Source organism: Leptinotarsa decemlineata, unplaced genomic scaffold (assembly GCF_025532065.1).
Source record: "Leptinotarsa decemlineata unplaced genomic scaffold, Ldec_3_MD MMD2_tig00000026_RagTag_RagTag, whole genome shotgun sequence".
Lineage (NCBI taxonomy): Eukaryota > Metazoa > Arthropoda > Insecta > Coleoptera > Chrysomelidae > Leptinotarsa > Leptinotarsa decemlineata.
Genome location: NW_027412539.1, coordinates 7,500,233 through 7,519,679, shown reverse-complemented (window position 1 = coordinate 7,519,679; position 19,447 = coordinate 7,500,233). Strand labels below are relative to the sequence as shown.

Below are 19,447 nucleotides of genomic sequence, written 5' to 3'. Positions count from 1 at the left end.
ATTCACCTTATTTTTGAATAGTCCACTATATAGGAAGAATACTAGCACTTTCGGGTATACTCCTGACAGCTCCTACCATTGTCCACAACAAAAAATGGTGGCACTACCTTTCTTGTCCATATACTGGAAACGTTCCTCTCAAGAAAAAAAAAATTGCTCGAATTAAAAGGTATCCTTCAAACGTGGTGGATAAATTGATTGAGAAAGGAATGAAGTGTCTTCGTTGAATCCCTGACTCTCAGATATAGGAAGTCCCAAACTTCTAAGTTGAACGAAAATACAACAACTGATTGGTCCAAATTTTCGAAAATTTGAAAATGAAAGTGCTCATACACTTCAACCAGTGTTAACAATAGTAACGAGTTTCAAGAGATGACTACAACTGATCATCTCCTGGAGATACTAACTTGGTTAGAGAAACGCACGTCAAGGGCAGCATTTTGTTCTAGTGAAGGAGAAGTGTTTTCAATATATTAATTTTTTGCTCTATTCAATTACAGAATTTCACAGATATTTTTTTCTTTTCAGTGACAATTTTTTTCACACAGTATTGAAATTTCACCGAAGCCTACATTGATAAATTATTGGTATTATTGACTGACACTGTAAGATATGTTGTCAGGAATTGAAAAATTCCTGACAACCTGGAAAGTTTCCATTCTCTTTTCTTCATTATGATTTCCTACCACGTACTAAGGGCTACATCCATCAATTCATCACACGATAAGTTACGACTTACTTTTTGCCATGTCATCATCATTAGTGGAACAGGAGGCCCTCCCGCATTGACGAGACTTTTCCAAGTTGATATTCATTGGTTTGTGTAAATTATTGATGATTTTCGGGTTATTATTCAGAAGCTGTTCATGGTCTCTTTTAGCACCTCCTTGATATGAATAAACTGGATTATCGAAATGATTGCGATCTGGAATAGTAAACATTCATTTTCTAAGAAATACGGATAATGTTAATACAAGGAAAATCAATTAGATGCTAATTGATCAACATATACAAAAACTATCAGTAATCAAATCATAGCTTTCGAAAACTGAATTTCAAAATATAATGTCAAATTTGTCATATGCAGAAAAAATTATTTCAGAACAAAATAGTTCAACAACTTTACATATCTATCATACAGGCTGATGCAGAGGCCAACTCCAATCAGCCAGTTGCATGGGAAAAAAAACCTAAAACTGTACAACAAACTGAAGGCAGATCCAATACTGGAAATGCCAGTGGACAATACAGTCTCGCGGTATAATTTCTATGGAAGCTTCAAAGCTTCCACAAGCAGAGAAGACTGGAGAAACGTCCACCTGTTGAAGAGGAGGAAACTTGGTATGAGGACGGTTTAAAACCCAAGTAGTAGGATCCGGCTTTTATGGAGGTAGAGCGAAGACAAATCACACTCAGCCTCGTACAGAACACAACAGTGTCGCGGACAGAAGTTGCCGTTATCGAACACTGCGCAGGAGAATTGTCAGGCAGAAGATTGAAACAAAACCATTGCCAATTCCTCCGACAGTCAGGCGGCAATCAAGGTGCTCAGCTCCTACCAAGTCTTTAAGTGACTTGGAGGGAGCTGTCTCATCACACTCACAGAATTAGGTTCTCACAATAGGGTTATCCTAGTCTGGATACCTTGACACAGAGGGTACAAGGGCAATGAGTAGACCGATGCTTTAGCCGTTGAACGTGCATCCAAGGCTATGATAGTTCCAGAACTCTTCTGTGGGCTGGTGAAGACAAGCATAAAGACATCTATCAATTCGTCAATGCAAGCCAAATTGCAAAATTGGTGGAACAAGCTTCCAGGAATGAGACTGGCGGAAAAAGGTCATTAACGGAAAACCTGTTAAACCACAACCGCAAGGTTGTAAGGGTAGTGGTATGTCTACAAACACTATATACTTGTAAGCTATACGCTATATGAAGGAGCCAATATCAAGGCTTTGGAATTTCATTAAAGAGATTAAGTTAGATGAAGAACTCTGATAACCAAGGATCATCAAATTATAACATCTATCAACCGAGTTATAAAAGAGAATTTAACAAAATTCTGAATTCAAAGTAGAAATGTATTGACTTTTTTGAATGAATCAACTTGAATAACTTGAGAAAGCTCAGGTAATGTTTGTGAAATGAAAAGTATAAAATTATCTCACCTGGGCCAAATCCTGTTGGGTCTGCAATATACTGAACATGCGCTATTTCCGTCTTCAAGTTAGAGACGCGTCGTCTATAGTAGAATATTACAAGAACTACTATCGAGATGAAAATTATAGAAACCATAATCACTGCCACTATTACACCAACTCCACTTTCTGCATTTTCAATTTTTGTCTGCACTCTACCTAGGATGTTGGATTCATCACATTTTTCACCAGTAAAACCATGCTTGCAGATGCAACCGTCGGTAGGATGACAGATGAAGTTATCATTCTCACACTCACATGGTGTCATGCAATGGTCTCCGTAATATCCTTCTGGACACACTGAAAAGAGTTGTCAGTATTAATTACAAATTTCCATAAATTAACAATTGAATCGTAGAAAGACAAACAGTGGTTGACTATTGAACAAAGTATCTAGTAGGGGCTCAAGTGGGGCCCGAAAATCGTTTTTATTGGGCGATTATGTTTGGTTAATTAACAACTGGCCATAGAGTAAAGTGGAGATTATTTTATTGTGTAGCAACTCAGAAATTATATAAAGTCGTTGAAAATATACAGACAAATAATTTTGTGTACAAGCAGAAGCAAATTTTGAGATATTTTAAATACTGAAATAAAAATATCCATACAAAAAATAAAAACTAAATGAGATATCATAGAAATATCAATATATACTTGCATAACTTGAAGAAACAAGCGTGGACTGTTCGAAAAAAAAAAGGTAAATGTTCAAATTTCGCGGGCTACGTACATTCGATTGGCGTTTGTTTCATTTTTTATATTGGATCAAATAATTTGCAACAAATTTTGTGTAAAAAATGGAAATAAGTGCTCAGAAACATTTTAAATATTGACAGTGGTATACGGAAGAGCCAACACCAAAAAAGCACACCAAATTCGATCAAATGTCAGGGTTTTCCTCACTGTTCTTCGATTACCGAGGCGTAGTGCATCAGGAGCTATTGCCACATGGTCGTACTGTCAATAAGAAGTATTATTTTGAAGTATGCGCCGCTCGCGAGAAGTACTACGAAGAAAACTTCCGGTATTGTGGAAAAAAAATCATGGCTTCTGCATCCGGATAATGCACCTACTCATTCGTCATTGCTTGTTTGTAATTTTTTTGCAAAAACAACACCGCAATCATGCATCAGCCATCGTATTCACCAGATTTGGTACCCTGCGACTTTTTCCTGTTCCCAATATTGAGAAGACCCATGAAAAGTCGGCGTTTAGCGGCGATTGACGAGATAGAAACCGATTCGCTGAGAGAGCTTTAGGTGCATATCAGAACAGCTTCAATATATTCAATATTTTCAATATATTCCAGAAGTTACCTCTGACGTGCTACAATTACATATTAACCTGTTAAAATTTGTTTTTCCAATAACCAGCTTTCGTCTCCCTATGAACGACAACACTCAAAAGCCTCAACTTGTGCGAGCTATTTATTAACGAGATCTTACATTTTGATGTGCGATCCCTAGCAGCAAAAATCGATCGCTCGACCACAGGATTCAAATTACCGTCGATTCAATTAGTAGAGTGAACAACCCAGCCGGCTACTGTCCCACCAAAATGAGTAAAGTCAATAAGTTAACTTATCTGACTGCAAACCCAAGAAAACTGTTCTTCATATAATATATCCAGTCACGTCTTATCCTGAATAAATATGAATCTATATATCTCATACTTTCGATATCATTATTTTTTTCATGTAACCCATCCAAATATTTCAGTCATAGTATTTTCATTATTCATTGCTTGCTTTTTCTTCTATCATATTTCAAATTTGTTACCACTTGTTTAGATAATGGACGTCCAAACATTTTAACATTCACTAAGATATACTGTTGAGCACATTCAAACCAAGTTCTAGTGAGTTGAAAACATTTCCTTGTAATAAAATAAAATCATTCATATGCAACTTACATTCAGTACATTGTGTCCCAGTATACCCAGGTTTACATCGACAAACTCCATCGTTTCTTCTGCATTCACCACCATTGAGGCATTTACAATGCTGGCTACAACCCATACCAAAGCTTCCGGGTGGACAAGGCGTTGTACAATTTCCACCCATCCAACCAGGTAAACACTGACATTCACCTAGAAAGTTCGACAAAATGAACTAGAGGTTACAATTGTTAATGGTTAATATGTATGATATCTTAGATAAAGGTAATAAAACTTTGGGTATCTTAGAAGATGGATAAAAAGGTAGTTTGGATTTCCTATATCAAACAAAATATGTACCTGTTTATTATTAGGCTACCCATTTAAAATTAATACTCCCTTCTTGTTACCTAATTTCAAACTACTATAAATATGTCTGTACATTCACTGAATACCATTTTTACTTGAAAAAGCTATAAGAATAGCGAAAGGCATCACATATCACAAGTTTTATTATATTGTATATATTTAAAGTATTTTTTCATTCAATTCCTATTAATTATGGATAACCATCAAGTATCGGTCAAATCAAAAAAGAAAAGAACATGAAAAGGAGATTTTTTGCGTTTGGAGAAATGAAAAAAATATTTCTTGAGGGTTAAAAATTTCGGGTGGTAGTGAAAAGGATTTTTTAAGGTCATTGCTATGACATGCTATGCGATTAACACCCTGAGCTTCCTAGGGAGCATCATAATCCTTTTCAACTGGATAAATTATGGTCGAAGTTGGATTTAGACTCGGAGATCTTTAGGTCAGGAATCAGGTTCACTATTATTGTTAATTGTTGGTTCAAGAAATAATGTATAAAATTAAATTCACACTTACTGGGTTTTCATTATAAAAAAATCTACCTGTAACATGATGACAATCTCCTCCATTTTTGCAAGAACAGTTTTGGATGCAGTTCTTTCCATATTTTCCGATTGGGCATGGATGTTCGCAAGTAATTCCAAGATATCCTGGAGGGCATACAATTTCTCCTGTCACGTGATCACAAGTTTTGTTACCTAACAAAGAAAAGTGATAAGATTATCGGGGGTCCGTGAAATGAAATTCGTCGGCTGACAAATTATTCTTATATAATTCAAACGCAAAGCACTGTTAATTTTTTAATTTTACTTGAATGTTTTCAAATTGAGGTTTGAAGGAACCAAATTTTTATTGGTTTTTCGAAAAAAATAAGATTTCCAATACATATTGTAACGAATCTAAAGCCGCCTCTGACACCGGCCGAATCATGAAACCGCCGGTAAAACGCTAGTCCGACTACAGATTTCTAGAAAGAACCGTTACATTATATAAGCCCGGCTTCCCGACCCAAGAGGCAGTTCAGAAAGTGAATCGACCGGCTAAAGAAGAAATTCAAATAGTGCAAATAAATTAAGCGTTAGTTGCTAAGTGTCGTAAATAAATTAGTTAGTGATATATTGTTGAAAATAAGTTTGTTTAAGACACTTAATTCTTTAATTTGTTACAATATCAATTTTGACAAAATGATTTCATCCACCTAAGCAGTAAAGAAATTTATAAAACACTTCCTATTCTTTAATCTTCACCTTTTATTTTTTTTATCGACGAAACTGATTGTAGATTGAAGGTACAATAAAAGTGAGCATTATTTTTAAAATTTTCAACTTGTTCATAGACCAAACTTTCAATGATTGATGTTGTTCGAAAGTGAATTTCAGAAATTATTTGATTTATTTAGATTAGATTACTTTTCTGTAGATTTTAAATTATTTGATTTACTCATGATTACTTTGAATACGTAGACATTTGTATCAATCACTGATATTCATTTTGACAAATTTCTGTCACATGAAAGTTTGATTTATCAAGCAGTCGTTATTGCGCAGCCGTTAGCGGGCTGCATTTTTAATTAGCAGAATTGATTTTCCGTGGTAAGCCAAGTTATTTTTAACGATTATTAGTAATAACTTTCTGAAAATTGACAGATTTTTATAAAATGATATCATTTTCTCCAGAGAACTAGTTTATATAATTTTAGAAATCATCCGCAGGTATCTTTCAGTAGATACTAAGGCAGTGTTACATAACATATAAAGGACACATCAAGAAACATGAAAGAAATTAAATTTTATTTTCGCCCAAATAGATAAACAGGGAATTTTAACATAAAATCGTAAGAATTTGAACAATGGCTTTTGGTACAGTGAGATAACATATAAGAGCACACTGTGAGAACTGAGAAAAACTCTTCATGATATTAGCCAGGAAATTAGTTGTTTTCAGACAAGCATTTGAAGTAGTACTTGAAATATTGATTTTCTTATTCAGAAAAACTAGCATGTATATAAAGTTTCGGCAGTATCGTTATAAAAGTCTCATTTTTAATGTAGTGTGTGTCCAAATGAAGCGAGATTGTTATTGAAAATTTCATAATAATCTCACTATTTTCAATTTATTTCAGAATTTATCACTTATTACACTCTTTAAATGATATATTGTTATACATGTTATTGTCATGAATATTGAATTTTCCATTCAATATTCGTGGTGGTATTAGCGAAAAAGTTAATTATTTTCAAGCATGTACTTGCAACTCCTACTGCTAATGATAAGATATTTATTGTTATTCAAAACGTTGGTTTTATTTTTATCTGCGGATCCATAATCAAAGTTATGGTGACAAAACATAATTTTCAATGTAGCTCATACAAAAAAATAATAGTTTCATACTTAATTATAATAGAGAAACAATAACAATCAATATAATATATAAGACAGTACGTTAAATAAGCAAGACGAATACATTCAAAACATTAAACATGCTTCAGCAGAATTAATATGATTAATTCTTAATAAGTGCAACATAAACTACATGGGTTTGAATACTCTGGATTCCTTGAAAAATACCTGCAATGATCAAGGTGAAATTCTCGAATTATTCATTAATGCACATTTCAGTTGAGTAAAATTCCATAAATTGCATTTTATATAATTAAACTTTCAATGACAATTCGACAATGTTTCAATTTCATAATACAAGGTTGGCCATTCACAACGAAATAAGGCTGATTTCTCATAGTTAGTGGTAAGAAGATAATTTTGACAGAATTTTGCAAGTTATTCACTGAACAAATATCAAATTATAAGAATTTTTAGTTCAAAACCAATTTTTTAGATGAGTATGTTTTTTTAAAGAAATTGCCAATTATTATAACTGTCATTTAAAAGAAATCAGAGTCCAAAAACAAAGCATTTGTGATTCATCACCAAACAGCGCTTTCTCGACCTGCAAAGGCCTCATTAGTGGTGCTAAGCTGAAGCACTATACTTTGAAAACAAGCCTGAATAGTAAATGACAATGACATATCTTCTTAGGGAAACTCAGTCCCCGAATATCAAACATAAACGAAGCTATCTAAGACGGTCCTTTAAAAGATTGCTGGACAAGATTCGACTTCTGTCTTTTACTGCAGCTTTCATTAAGAGGCAACTAGATGAAACCACAGCCCAAAAAGAAAGCATTCGTGACCCAACATTGGGCAGCAGAGTCGTGCTAGGCTGAACCACGAATGCTATGTTGGACTCGAGGACAAGCTTGAGAGACCTTGTTGAATCGTTTTTGGGCTCTGGTCTCATCTAGATGCCTTGCAGTGAAAGCTGAAGTGAAAGAGGACAAATAACAATTGAAGGCTGCTGTCCAAGCATAGCTGTGCAACGGACCGTTTATTTTTGACATTCGTGAATTGTGACTTCTATCTATCCCACAGATCCCATAGTCGGAAAATTCTCACAATATACAGAAAAGTTTAACATGTGGGTTGGAATTTAGGCGACTGTGTTGTTGGTCTTTGTTTTCTATAGGAGATATGTACTTGCAATTGACAGACATTGTTGAACCTAGATGCCATTACAATGAGAATGAGTTAACATTTCCTTACTATTCCTTTGCTGTTAGTTAGTATTTGAACAGAAACTTTCCTGCTTGATAGATTGGTAGAGAGGACGAGTGGAATGGTCCGCAAGATCACCCAATTTAATTCAGTTAGATTTTTCAGTTAGATTTTGAAAATTTACAATTCATGAAACTCTACCAAAATTTCTATAATTTGCATCAATATTTTATTGCAGAATATCAGAACATTACACTTGAAATGCCTCAGAACCTCCAAAACCTCTTTGAGAAAAAAATTGTACGGTAGTAGGAGGACACCATTTTGAACGCCCCATTGTGAGGTAAAAACTTCAAAGCTATGTCTAGAATCGATGACTCTTTCTGACGCATTCTGGTTGATAGTTGTTGAAGTCTTTTATATCTTCTGCAACACATTGAAAAAAGTAAGAAACATCTCAAAAAGTAACTGATGACCTTTCAAACAAGAGAGGATGAAGTGACACAGTTGAGAAAACGGTTTTTTTTTGTAAACGCCAACTATGAGAAATCGGCCTCGTTCCGTTTTCTTTCTCTAACCCTGCATATCTACAAATTCATCCATTTTTGAAGAACTATACAGGGTGTAACTAAATAACTAAATTTCAGCCAGAAATTTATTTGGTTTACCCCATGGTTGTAAGGGGTGGAAAACGCAACCCCTAAAATTTATTTCCAATGTCCCTTTTTTCTTATTATTTTAAACAAAAAATGTTTCTTGGGTTTTTTGCCCAAAATAAACCAGTTCACAGCAAAAAATTATTTTACGAACAACTACAGAGATACATCGTCATAAATGCGAACTAGATTTATTGTTATTTTGTAGTTACTTCCTGCAATAAAGGATTAAAGGGTAATAAACAAAACTAATTTATTAATAACAAAACACACAACATGTAGAAATCATAGTAAATGTTCAATATGTCTACCTTCAGACATTACGCATGCGTCTAGACGTCGGCGCATTGAGCCACGTATTTGCTCAAATATTCCTGGAGTCTCTCTGATTACCCTGCACGCATCGATGCTTAGAATGAAACAGGCTATCAGAAATACATTTTTAAATGGTAAACAAATAATAAGACAAAAAGTTACATTGGAAATAAATTTTAGGGGTTGTATTTTCCACCCCTTACAACCATGGGGTAAACCAAATAAATTACTGGCTGTCTTTTTGGTAGTACAAAACGTCAGGTTAATTTCAATATTGTAACTTTTTCAGTGCTTGTGAAAAAATTGTTATACAAATTTTATGTACCCCCTTTAAGGGGCTGTATCTCAATAAGGGATGCTCCAATGAAGTTTCTCTATATGAAAGATTCGATGAGGAATCACCTCCTTAAATGTTTTACACTTATTCAGTTACACCCTGTATACCCAAAAAAATGGTACTTTTTTTACTTGAAAATAACTTTTACCTAATGAAACTTCGGGACATTTTTGCCTGCAACCAATACCATAATAACCTATATTACAAGGTGTATTGCATTCATCTCCTTGCCAACCCCTGGCACAATAACATTTTCCCGTATCCGGATCGCAAGAGCTATTGTTTTTGCAAACGCAAATTTGATCACAGTTAGGTCCATATCTCCCCTCCGGACAATTTGATTCACACATTACTCCTGAAAATCAATCAGTATGAACTATTCAAATTTTCAACACTTCAAAATGAATGATTTCTGAGTGTAGTTTCTTTTTGCATTTATGAATGATATGAAAAAAGCTAGTGAAATTTCTTCTGAAGTGAATGATGGGGGTGTGTGTTTCGGATATGATTTTTTTAAAATTTGGTAAGTCGTTGCTGAAGTTGAAATAATACTCTATCATAGAAAATTTTTTGCCAAAAAAATTATCCTATCAAATTTGTCTATTTCTAGTCATGTGTGTCGAAATAACCAATGAAACCATCATTACAGTGATAACTACCCATCGATAGTTTTCACGGGTAGTTATCACTTATGTCATGACATTGCTAAGCAACCAACACAATAAAGTTGTTTGACATTTCAGTAATTCAATTTATTTCGAAAATGTCACTTCCTCGCTTTGGTGTTCAAAATGATGCGGCAATTGACAAAATCATTGAAGAAAATACACCAAAAAATACTGTCAATAGTAAAAAATACACTTGGAAAATATTTATGGAGTTTTGTGACGCCAGAAAATATGAATTGGATGGAAATCGTACTCTCGAAGAGCTTGCATTAATACTAAAGGATTGGGCGATTAATATGAGAAAAAAGGATAGCACAGAGTTTAAGGAGGCTACTGTTAAAACCGTATGGAATATAACAAGCAAATTATTACAAGAAAAGTATTACAAGGAGTATAATATCATGCTAGACCCCTTTAATAGTATGCGTGGAAACAGCTATGCAGTAACCGAGGCAAATACAGCAAGATCAACGGAATATCATTAAACGAATTGTTCTTTTAATAACTGTGTGTTCAATAAATAATTTTGTTCGAATTGCAAAAAATTTTCTCACCGAATATCCCTCGAACATTGATAAATAACTCATAATTTTATCACAACTTCCTCAAGCACGTTATTTTAGGTAACATCCCTCCGCCTTCGGCGTCGGGATGTTACCAAATAACGTGCTTTCGAAAACTGTGATAAAATTATTTCGTTAGTTATCAATGTCCTTGGGATATTATAGCTGAAAATTATCCTGAACTTCAGAGTGTTTTCAACAATTTCATTTAATGCATAAACACTACCTTTTTCATATTTATTTCAACTATAGGTATACCAAATTTATTTTAGAATAATTGAAAACGCAAAAATATAACCATTCCAAATAATATTCAGACTAGGAATTTCGATTTTTTTGATGGATTGTGAAATATTTTTCATGAATTTTATTTACAGTTCCTGTTTAGTAACTCTGGTTCATTTAAACAGCCTAGTCCAGATTTACAAAAGAATCTTTTATTGAAATTTTGATTTGAAGATGATATCAAATTTGAATAGTACCATGTAATTTTACTATGCATCATTACTCATTGCATTACGCGTATGTATTTGCTTCAGTTCAATTATACTGGGTATATCTTATAAGTCAAACTGAATGAAGTGATAGAGGAGGTCACTTATGAATAAAAAAGTTCATATGACAATAATTTTGTTGTAGAAACTCATTTTTTTAGAAGAAACTGATAAGATCGTGGGTCTTTCTTTTGAAGTATGTTTTTAAAAATTTCACAGTTTATAGAAAATTTGAGAGCTTATTTCCTGTTTTAATATCTAATAATTGAAAAATGTCTCCTCGGCAAAAAATTCATGAGAATGCATTATATCTAACATGCATCATTTAGTTGGCCCTGAGGTTATGATGTTTCGATGAAATATGTTCCATGAAACATGAATGACACTGCCCAATAATGAATGCGAGATGACTTTTATCAACTGCCCAATATCATGTAAAAAGTACCTTTCCACTCAGGTTTACAGCGACATCGCCCAGTCACATGGTCGCATCCCAAATTATGCCCATCTAGGCAATGGCAAACCTGCTCGCAGTTCACTCCAAAATAGCCCGGCTGGCATTTATTTTCACAGAATTCACCAGTGTATCCAGCCCCACATGTACAACTGCCTACCAAAACACAACAACAACATGCCAAAAACGAAAAACAATAAAAGATCGTACACCAAGATACGGGAAATATTATTCAAGATTTCAGTTTTTAAATCTACTGCAATCACAGTGTTAGGATTATTGTGCATGATGAAATATTTGAAATAAAAATATACTAGTAAAGCAATTTACTTTCTGAGAATGAGAACAAATATATAACGATGAGATATACAGTGCATTTCTTTATTAATGTCTGGGCGCCATCTGGAAAAAAAAATAAAATGGAAATGGGTGTCTTGTGACACATCATTTTGAAGCTCCTGGAGAATACTTCACAACTCTAGAATATAAAGTCAATATCTTCACCTACTACAAAATGGCGAAACATTTAATAATTTCCTGAAAACAAACACATTAATATCGATATTTCTAGAAATATTCCTTTTTATCAGCCATATGGCAACTCCAACAACCCGATGTGGTTAGTTATAAAAACGTCAAAAAATGTTAGTACGACAGTGAACATCACGTTTTCCGGGAAACACATACCCAATATCCAGAAAAATTAACATTTGGGCAGGAACCTCTATTTATTAATCAAAATTTAACAAGGGAACTGTATTTGAATATGCTGGAAACTACTGTTGACTCTCTCACCACTGAAATCGTCGAAGTGAATCCTAATGAATTCGATATGGATATTGTATTCCAACAAGATGGAACACCACCACATTGCTCCAGACAAGTAAGAAACTATTTGGATACTACTCTTCCCGGTCGTTGCATTGGCCGTCGAGGTCCTACAGAATGGCCAGCCTGCTCGCCAGATTTGACACATTTGGACTTTTTTATGGGGCTATTTGAAGCAAAACGTTTACGAAACTGAACCTGCTTTAGTATTGGATATGCGGCAGATAATAATAAATATTTGTAGTGATATTGACGTTATGTTCGGCGTGAAATATCGGATAGGCTGTTCATATGTCACGAAGTTCAAGGCAACCATTTCGAGCATCTTCTGAACTGACCTTAAGCTTATTATGTAGTTAAATGTCAATGTATTCAGACAATTATTAAAAGTTCTGCCATTTTGTAGTAGTTGAAGATAATGATATTATATTCTAGGGTTGTGAAGAATTCGTCTGGAGCTTCAAAAATATGTGTCACAAGACCCCCCATTTCCATTTAATTTTTTTTCCCAGATGGCGCCCAGGCGCCATTTTGAAAGTTTCATCTGTCAATTTATCTTCAAAATAAAGTATTCATGTATTAATTTCATTATCCCAAATTTAATTTTTTTTAATTGACCCGTTCAAAAAATAAAAGGGGGCCATTAAAGAAATGCACTGTATACTTTATTGTCTAAGATTATATATTTCATATAGAAATTGTTTTAGTTATGAAGTGAGAAAACTTAAATCGTGAGTATCAAAGTTATTGAAAAACAGTTATGAGTTGTCCTTCAAATTTACATCATTTCATGATTTTAGAGTAGTGAAAACCTGAAAATGTTAATTTTTATAATTTGAGTTTTTTGTTGATCCTATAAATGCCATTGTCCCTTTCTTCATATTGGAGACAGAGAAATTGAATTGTTACAATAATGACAAGACCTGAATACTAGTAAAAATGCCGTTGAGATTTGTTATCATTAAGATGCATGGAAAGGCTTTTAACAAAAGTGTCAAAAGTTCTCTACCTATCAGAGGAGATTAACCCATCTTTGTGAACTTATTGAGAGTAGGTGCAAAAATCGAATTCTGCGATACTGATTGCGTCTATGATGAAAAAGCAAAAACTGCTGTACCTGATGTAGCATTTAAACGCTTATTGTTTCGTTTCGATTGTATCCAGCGGCTGGAATCAGCAAAGATCTGCCATCTACCATATTCAGCAGTAAAAAAGTTTCAACCACTGAAAGCTGGTGGAGACATTAATTTGTTTTTTTTTTGACATTTTCAATTAGGTACATGCGCAATTTTAAATTGTAATTTTAGGTTTAGTTTCCACAATTTCATATTTATTTTATTGCTATTATTTATTAGTTATTCAATTCTACAATAGTATTGTTAACATTATGATAAATTACACAAGTAACTGCGCTTCATTTGTGGACAATTTATTATGAGGGTATTCACGTATATAGATGGAGAGTTACGAGTTTGTTCTTCACAGACTGGCTTACATGTATAAAAATTTACGATTGAATTCAATATCAAAATCTACCGACTTATTATACTTTCATATATTCATATTCAATATGTTGTTCTTAAATAGGAAATTTACAAGTATAGTGATGGTAATACATTTATCCTAAGAAATACTAAATGTATAAAACAACAAAAAGTAAATAAAGAACATAAGATTGAGGTATTCTATTTGTATAGAAGATGAGTTTAGGATTTACACATTTTTTTGTATAAAGATGGAGAAGTAGAAAACCAAAACCTTTTTTTTTTCCCAATAAGTAGACACTACTGAAACTATTTGTTAAATAAACATAAGGAATTTGAGTTGACTGAACGAAATTTTTAAAGCAATTATATTTTCAGTTTCAAGAGCAGAATAGAATTGTTTCAAAAAGCGAATAAATATTGAGAACATTCACAAATTTCTAATCAAATCATGATTATACCCCGTCATTTGAAAAAATCAGATAATTTTTTTTCATTCCAGATTTAGGTGTTTCTATAGATCAAAAATATTATACAACTCTGGTGAGGGTTTTTGTCATACTTTATAAATGAAAATATATAGAGAATCACTTCAAATCAATACAATTCAATAGAATAATAGGGCTACATTGAAAAAATATAGATTTTGCTATTTACTGTCATAGTAAGATAAAACTATGTTCACGTGTTTAGAAAAATGTCAACTAATTTCGTACATGATAACTAAAAATTATGTCAATATATATATTTCAAATATATCAACTGAAAGTTTCTTAAAAACTTTAGAAATATTCAGGGCGGTATCAATTGCTCAGATTTATATTTTTTGCATTCGCACTATTACACCGCCATAAATGATGAATTGTATATATTACGTTCCTAACTTATAAATCACATCATGCTAATCCAAAAACTGTAATTGAACAACTTCAATGAATTTAAAAATTTTCCCGTAACTTGGCATACAAGTTCAAGTGTCAACATTAGTTCAATCAGCATGCACAAAAAATTATGATAACTGAAACTTACCATTAACAGGATTACAAGATGCACCATGTTTGCAGACACATTTCTGATTGCAATGTACTCCAAAGGAGCTGTTGCTGCAAGGACGATCACATTGCTGGCCTTCCCAGCCAGCTGGGCATTGGCACTGACCTGTTTCAGGCGAGCAAACTGCCCCGTTTTTGCCTGGGAAATGAAAAAGTATGGTTAAATAACAGAAGAAAATTTGAAAAGTTGGAAACTCAAAATCTGATGTCATGTTATTCAAGATAGGATAGAACGGATGATATGGAAGGTGGCTTATTATTATATACAGTGTGTTCAAGATAAGGATCCTAAGCATGGGAATCTCAGTACCTGTTGGAGATACAGCTTAGGTTAAATTAGGAAAAAGTTGTGTTCTTTAAAGCTTATTTACATGCCGTTTAGAAACTTGAAGAATTTTCATGGCCTGCTGAGATATTTGGGAAAAACGAGAATTTGACAATATCAATTTTATTTTTTTCTGACTTTATTGGAAAAGATATCAAAAAACGAATAACACTTTTTCATTGGCACTTTTAAGGTACTACACGATGGTATTTTTAGTTTTTATATCCGACGTTTCGTTTTCAAAAAACCATCATCAACTTTATTTTTTTAAATAGCCCGAAAAAAAAGTACACCCCGTATCTGATTCCATTTTTTATTACGAATTCAACGATGTAACACATGCCATTGTTTATTTTTTAGTTTAAGGGAAAATTGCATTTTTTTCTATTTTTAAAATGTATTTTTAAGTAGGTTAATAATGATTTTTTTAAAGTAATGAAAACAACAAAGAAATTAACGCATTTTTTATTTAATTCAAAGGAGGTGTTCAAACAGGTTTCCGTTATTTTCCAAACATAAGTATGATCTTCTAACTGTAGAACTTAAAACATCACGTAACATATCTGGTGTAATACTGTTAAATGCGACAGTTACACATTCTCGTAACTGCTGTTCAGTTTCAAAAGAATGTTGGTAATCCCGGTTTTTAACAAAACCCCATATGAAGAAGTCCAGAGGAGTTAAGTCAGGGGATCACGCTGGCCAAGACACTTCACTAAAGGTTCCAATCCACCTTCCAGGAAATCGCTGCGAAAGATACTCTCGAACTTGTCTAGAATTATGTGCAGGAGCACCGTCTTGTTGAAACCAACAGTTATTGACCTGTGCCAGAGGTAAATTATCTAAACAGTCTTCTACATAGTTTTGCAATAAATGATGGTATCGTTCGGCGGTCAAAGAATTATAGTAAAAAAACGGACCTAGTATTTTAGTTCCTAAAATTGCACATCACTTATTAAACCCAAAACGTTCTTGATGTCTTGATATTTTCTTAACACGCGGATTTTGCTGAGCCCAGTAATGCGTATTGCGGCGGTTGAAGATACCATTATTAGTGACCATACTTTCGTCAGACCATATTATTTTTGAAGGGAAATTATAATCTTCTTCATACGCGCGTGTATACCATACGCAAAAATTTCGGCGCCGTTCGAAATTCCCTTGTTTAAGTCCTTGGCAAATCCTAAATTTATAGGGGTGATATCTATTTTTACGCAAAATTGGCTACTCCTACATTATTTTCGATTTGCCTAGTTGATATTTCAGGGTTCTCAACAACTGCTAGTAAAACATTATTTTGGGCTTTTTCTGAAGATTCCTTTTTTCGAGATAAAACAGGCTTTTTAAATGAACCATATTCTTTTAAATTTCGAGCCAGCTCTAAGAAAATGGACTTACATGGCTGCTTTCTTTCTGGATATGTATTAAGATACATTGCTGCTGTATTTACAGTATTTTTGTGGCACAAAATGTAGCACGTTAGCATGTCAAACTTTTCTTCATGGCCATAATGCTCACCCGGCATATTGGACGATAATAACACAATATTATCTATTCAACAATAAACAATAATAACGACAACAGTAACAATAACTCTAAAATCAACAACTCGACAAACAGGCTAACAACAACGACAATTACTATTTTATCGTGTAATTAAATAATATTTGACAGGCTCGGTGACAGGTATTTACGTCAAAGCATTTGTTTGCAACGCCTACTTAAAAATAGAAAAAAATGTAATTTTCCTTTAAACTAAAAAGAAAACAATGGAATGTGAAACATCGTTGAATTCGTAATAAAAAATGGAATCAGATACAGGGTGTACTTTTGTTTCGGGTCATATAAAAAAATAAAGTTGATGATGGTTTCTTGAAAACGAAACGTCGGATATAAAAACTAAAAATACCATCGTGTAGTACCTTAAAAGTGCCAATGAAAAAGTGTTATTCGTTTTTTGATATCTTTTCAAATGAAGTCAGAAAAAAATAAAATTGATATTGTCAAATTCTCGTTTTTCCCAAATATCTCAGCAGGCCATGAAAATTCTTCAAGTTTCTAAACGGCATGTAAATAAGCTTTAAAGAACACAACTTTTTCCTAATTTAACCTAAGCTGTATCTCCAACAGGTACTGAGATTCCTATGCTTAGGATCCTTATCTTGGACACACTGTATTTACATAATATACCTGTAGTTGCTTTTCTTAAATTATCTAAAAAAGCTTGGGTGATGTCGCCCCTAAATTTGAAAATATTTTGTGTGTAGGTGATTTCAACATTGATTTGCACAATTGTCCAACGAATAGTTATAAAAAACTATATGAAATACTAAAAAGTTTCAGCTTCACACAAATTATCAAGGGATCAAACAGAATCAGGGCAAAAAATCGATTAACTGTTAAAAAGCAAACACTCCACAGCACAACAAAACAATAATTGATATTAGCAAGGTATAACTAGTATCTGTCCTTAATAATGTAATTATAAATTTTATAATTTTTTTTAGAGGAAAATGTATGAATAGATATTTTGACTCACAATCACATTCCTGGGCACAATCTTCTCCAAAGCTGCCAGCAGCACAATTCTTCTCACAATTGACTCCCGTGAAGCCTGGTGCACAAATGCATGTGCCGTTAACAGGATCACACTGGGCGCCATTTTGACAGCTGCATAAACCATGACAACCTTTGCCGTACGTTAGAAGTGGACAAAGTCGTGAACAGTCTTGTGAATTCCAACCAGCTTTACATTCACATTCGCCCGTCCAAGGATGGCATCTGAAATTTTTCAAGACAAAATATTTTGACGTTTGAATTCTTCCACTGAAAATACCTAACCTATACGAATTTCATTCAGTTACATGAATAACCTACCAACTTTAATAGACATTACAGACATCTTCATGTATGCAGACGATTCCAATTTTTTGATAGGTAATAAACATTTTCCATAAATTAATGAATAGACTATTAATTGAAAACATATTTTCCCCAATGCATGTATCGCTATTCAAGTTAGCATCTTCAGGAGTCGATTGTTCTGGTGAGGGAAAAGTGTTTTCAATAAATCCATTTCACACCAGAGGTTTCAAATTCTACTCATGGAGAGAGGAGCATTTTCATTCGAATGTTTTGTGTCTGAATAAAAATGAAACCAAATGAATCACTTTCTCTGAAAAATGTGAGACCACAGGTCACACAACTAGTCTGTAGGCGATCTACTCAATCGATTTCACCATGGTCCTGCTGCTGGATGAACGAGAAACATCTGAAAGACTATTTCTCCTCGATACAGAATAATTTTGATTCCTGTTGCAAAGAATGTGGTAATTCGCTTGGGTTAAATTATCAAAAAATTACTTCATACTGAGAAATTTCAGAAATGTGATATCCCTAGAAGTAGGTTAGGTTAGGTCCAAAAGTGAGTGGGTCTATTAGATCCTCCACCGCAAACCACAAGGGTTTATTGTGGCTGACACCAATTCGCACTCGACCCAAAAAAAAACCAGATTCTCAACGAAGCCGATTAGTTTGTATGGTGAGTAGTCTCTCAGGTCAGATGGTAAGACTATTGCTCTGCCGAACTCTAAAAACCTGATTCGGTCCCCAGCGGGGCAGGCACTAGAGGTAATAAAAACAGTGTACTATAGAACCGTTCATTGTAATTTGAGTTATGGTGTTCTGTTCTAGGGAATAACTTCAGCTAGTCAACACTCATTATTAAGGCAGGAAAAAATTATTCGAACTACAGTGAAAAAGGATGCCAGAGAGTACGCTCAGTAACTCTTTATAGAACCGGGAATTCTGATGCATCCCTCTAATTTTTTGGTTCACAATAATAAACAATTGCATGACCACAACACCAGAAATAAAAAACAATAAAGCTTCCCCTTAAATACTCTTGACAGGGAAAAAATAAAACACAAAGTCGAAATTTATCTTGGTTGATGAGATTCTTAATCAAGACTGAGTGTAGAAACGCAGAACAGAACAATTACCACATACGATGTATGTTCATGAAATAACAGGAATTTTTAAAGTTCACGGGGGTGAACAGTCCCATTGTCAGCCATAGCTGATTATTTACTTTGTCTATGATATGTCTTTGAGAGCTCGATGATTTTAGTTTGTTAAAACAAATTGGTCAAAGAATTTGTATAAAATTTTGCATAAAAAATAAGGTGTAACAAAATTTGTGAAATGTTAAAGGCCTATGGTGAATCTGCTATAAGTGAAAACAAGAGTCTACAAGCGTTTTTAAGATGGCCGCGAAGA

General features: G+C 33.7%; 1 protein-coding gene across 3 annotated transcripts in view; it reads right to left on the bottom strand.

The window, feature by feature from the left end:
* Positions 1–19,447, bottom strand: part of LOC111503747 (multiple EGF like domains draper) — a 110,966-nt gene that overhangs the window by 3,813 nt on the left and 87,706 nt on the right. For 2 of the 3 annotated variants that reach the window (XM_023158135.2, XM_023158133.2), the window contains exons 7-14: positions 17,709–17,950; positions 14,822–14,983; positions 11,472–11,636; positions 9,450–9,656; positions 4,985–5,140; positions 4,110–4,286; positions 2,169–2,498; positions 740–925 (exon numbers count right to left, since the gene is read on the bottom strand). In XM_023158135.2, coding sequence (XP_023013903.1) covers positions 740–925; positions 2,169–2,498; positions 4,110–4,286; positions 4,985–5,140; positions 9,450–9,656; positions 11,472–11,636; positions 14,822–14,983; positions 17,709–17,950 — 1,625 coding nt within the window. The remainder of the gene's footprint in view (positions 1–739; positions 926–2,168; positions 2,499–4,109; positions 4,287–4,984; positions 5,141–9,449; positions 9,657–11,471; positions 11,637–14,821; positions 14,984–17,708; positions 17,951–19,447) is intronic. The other variant, XM_023158136.2, reaches the window with a different exon arrangement.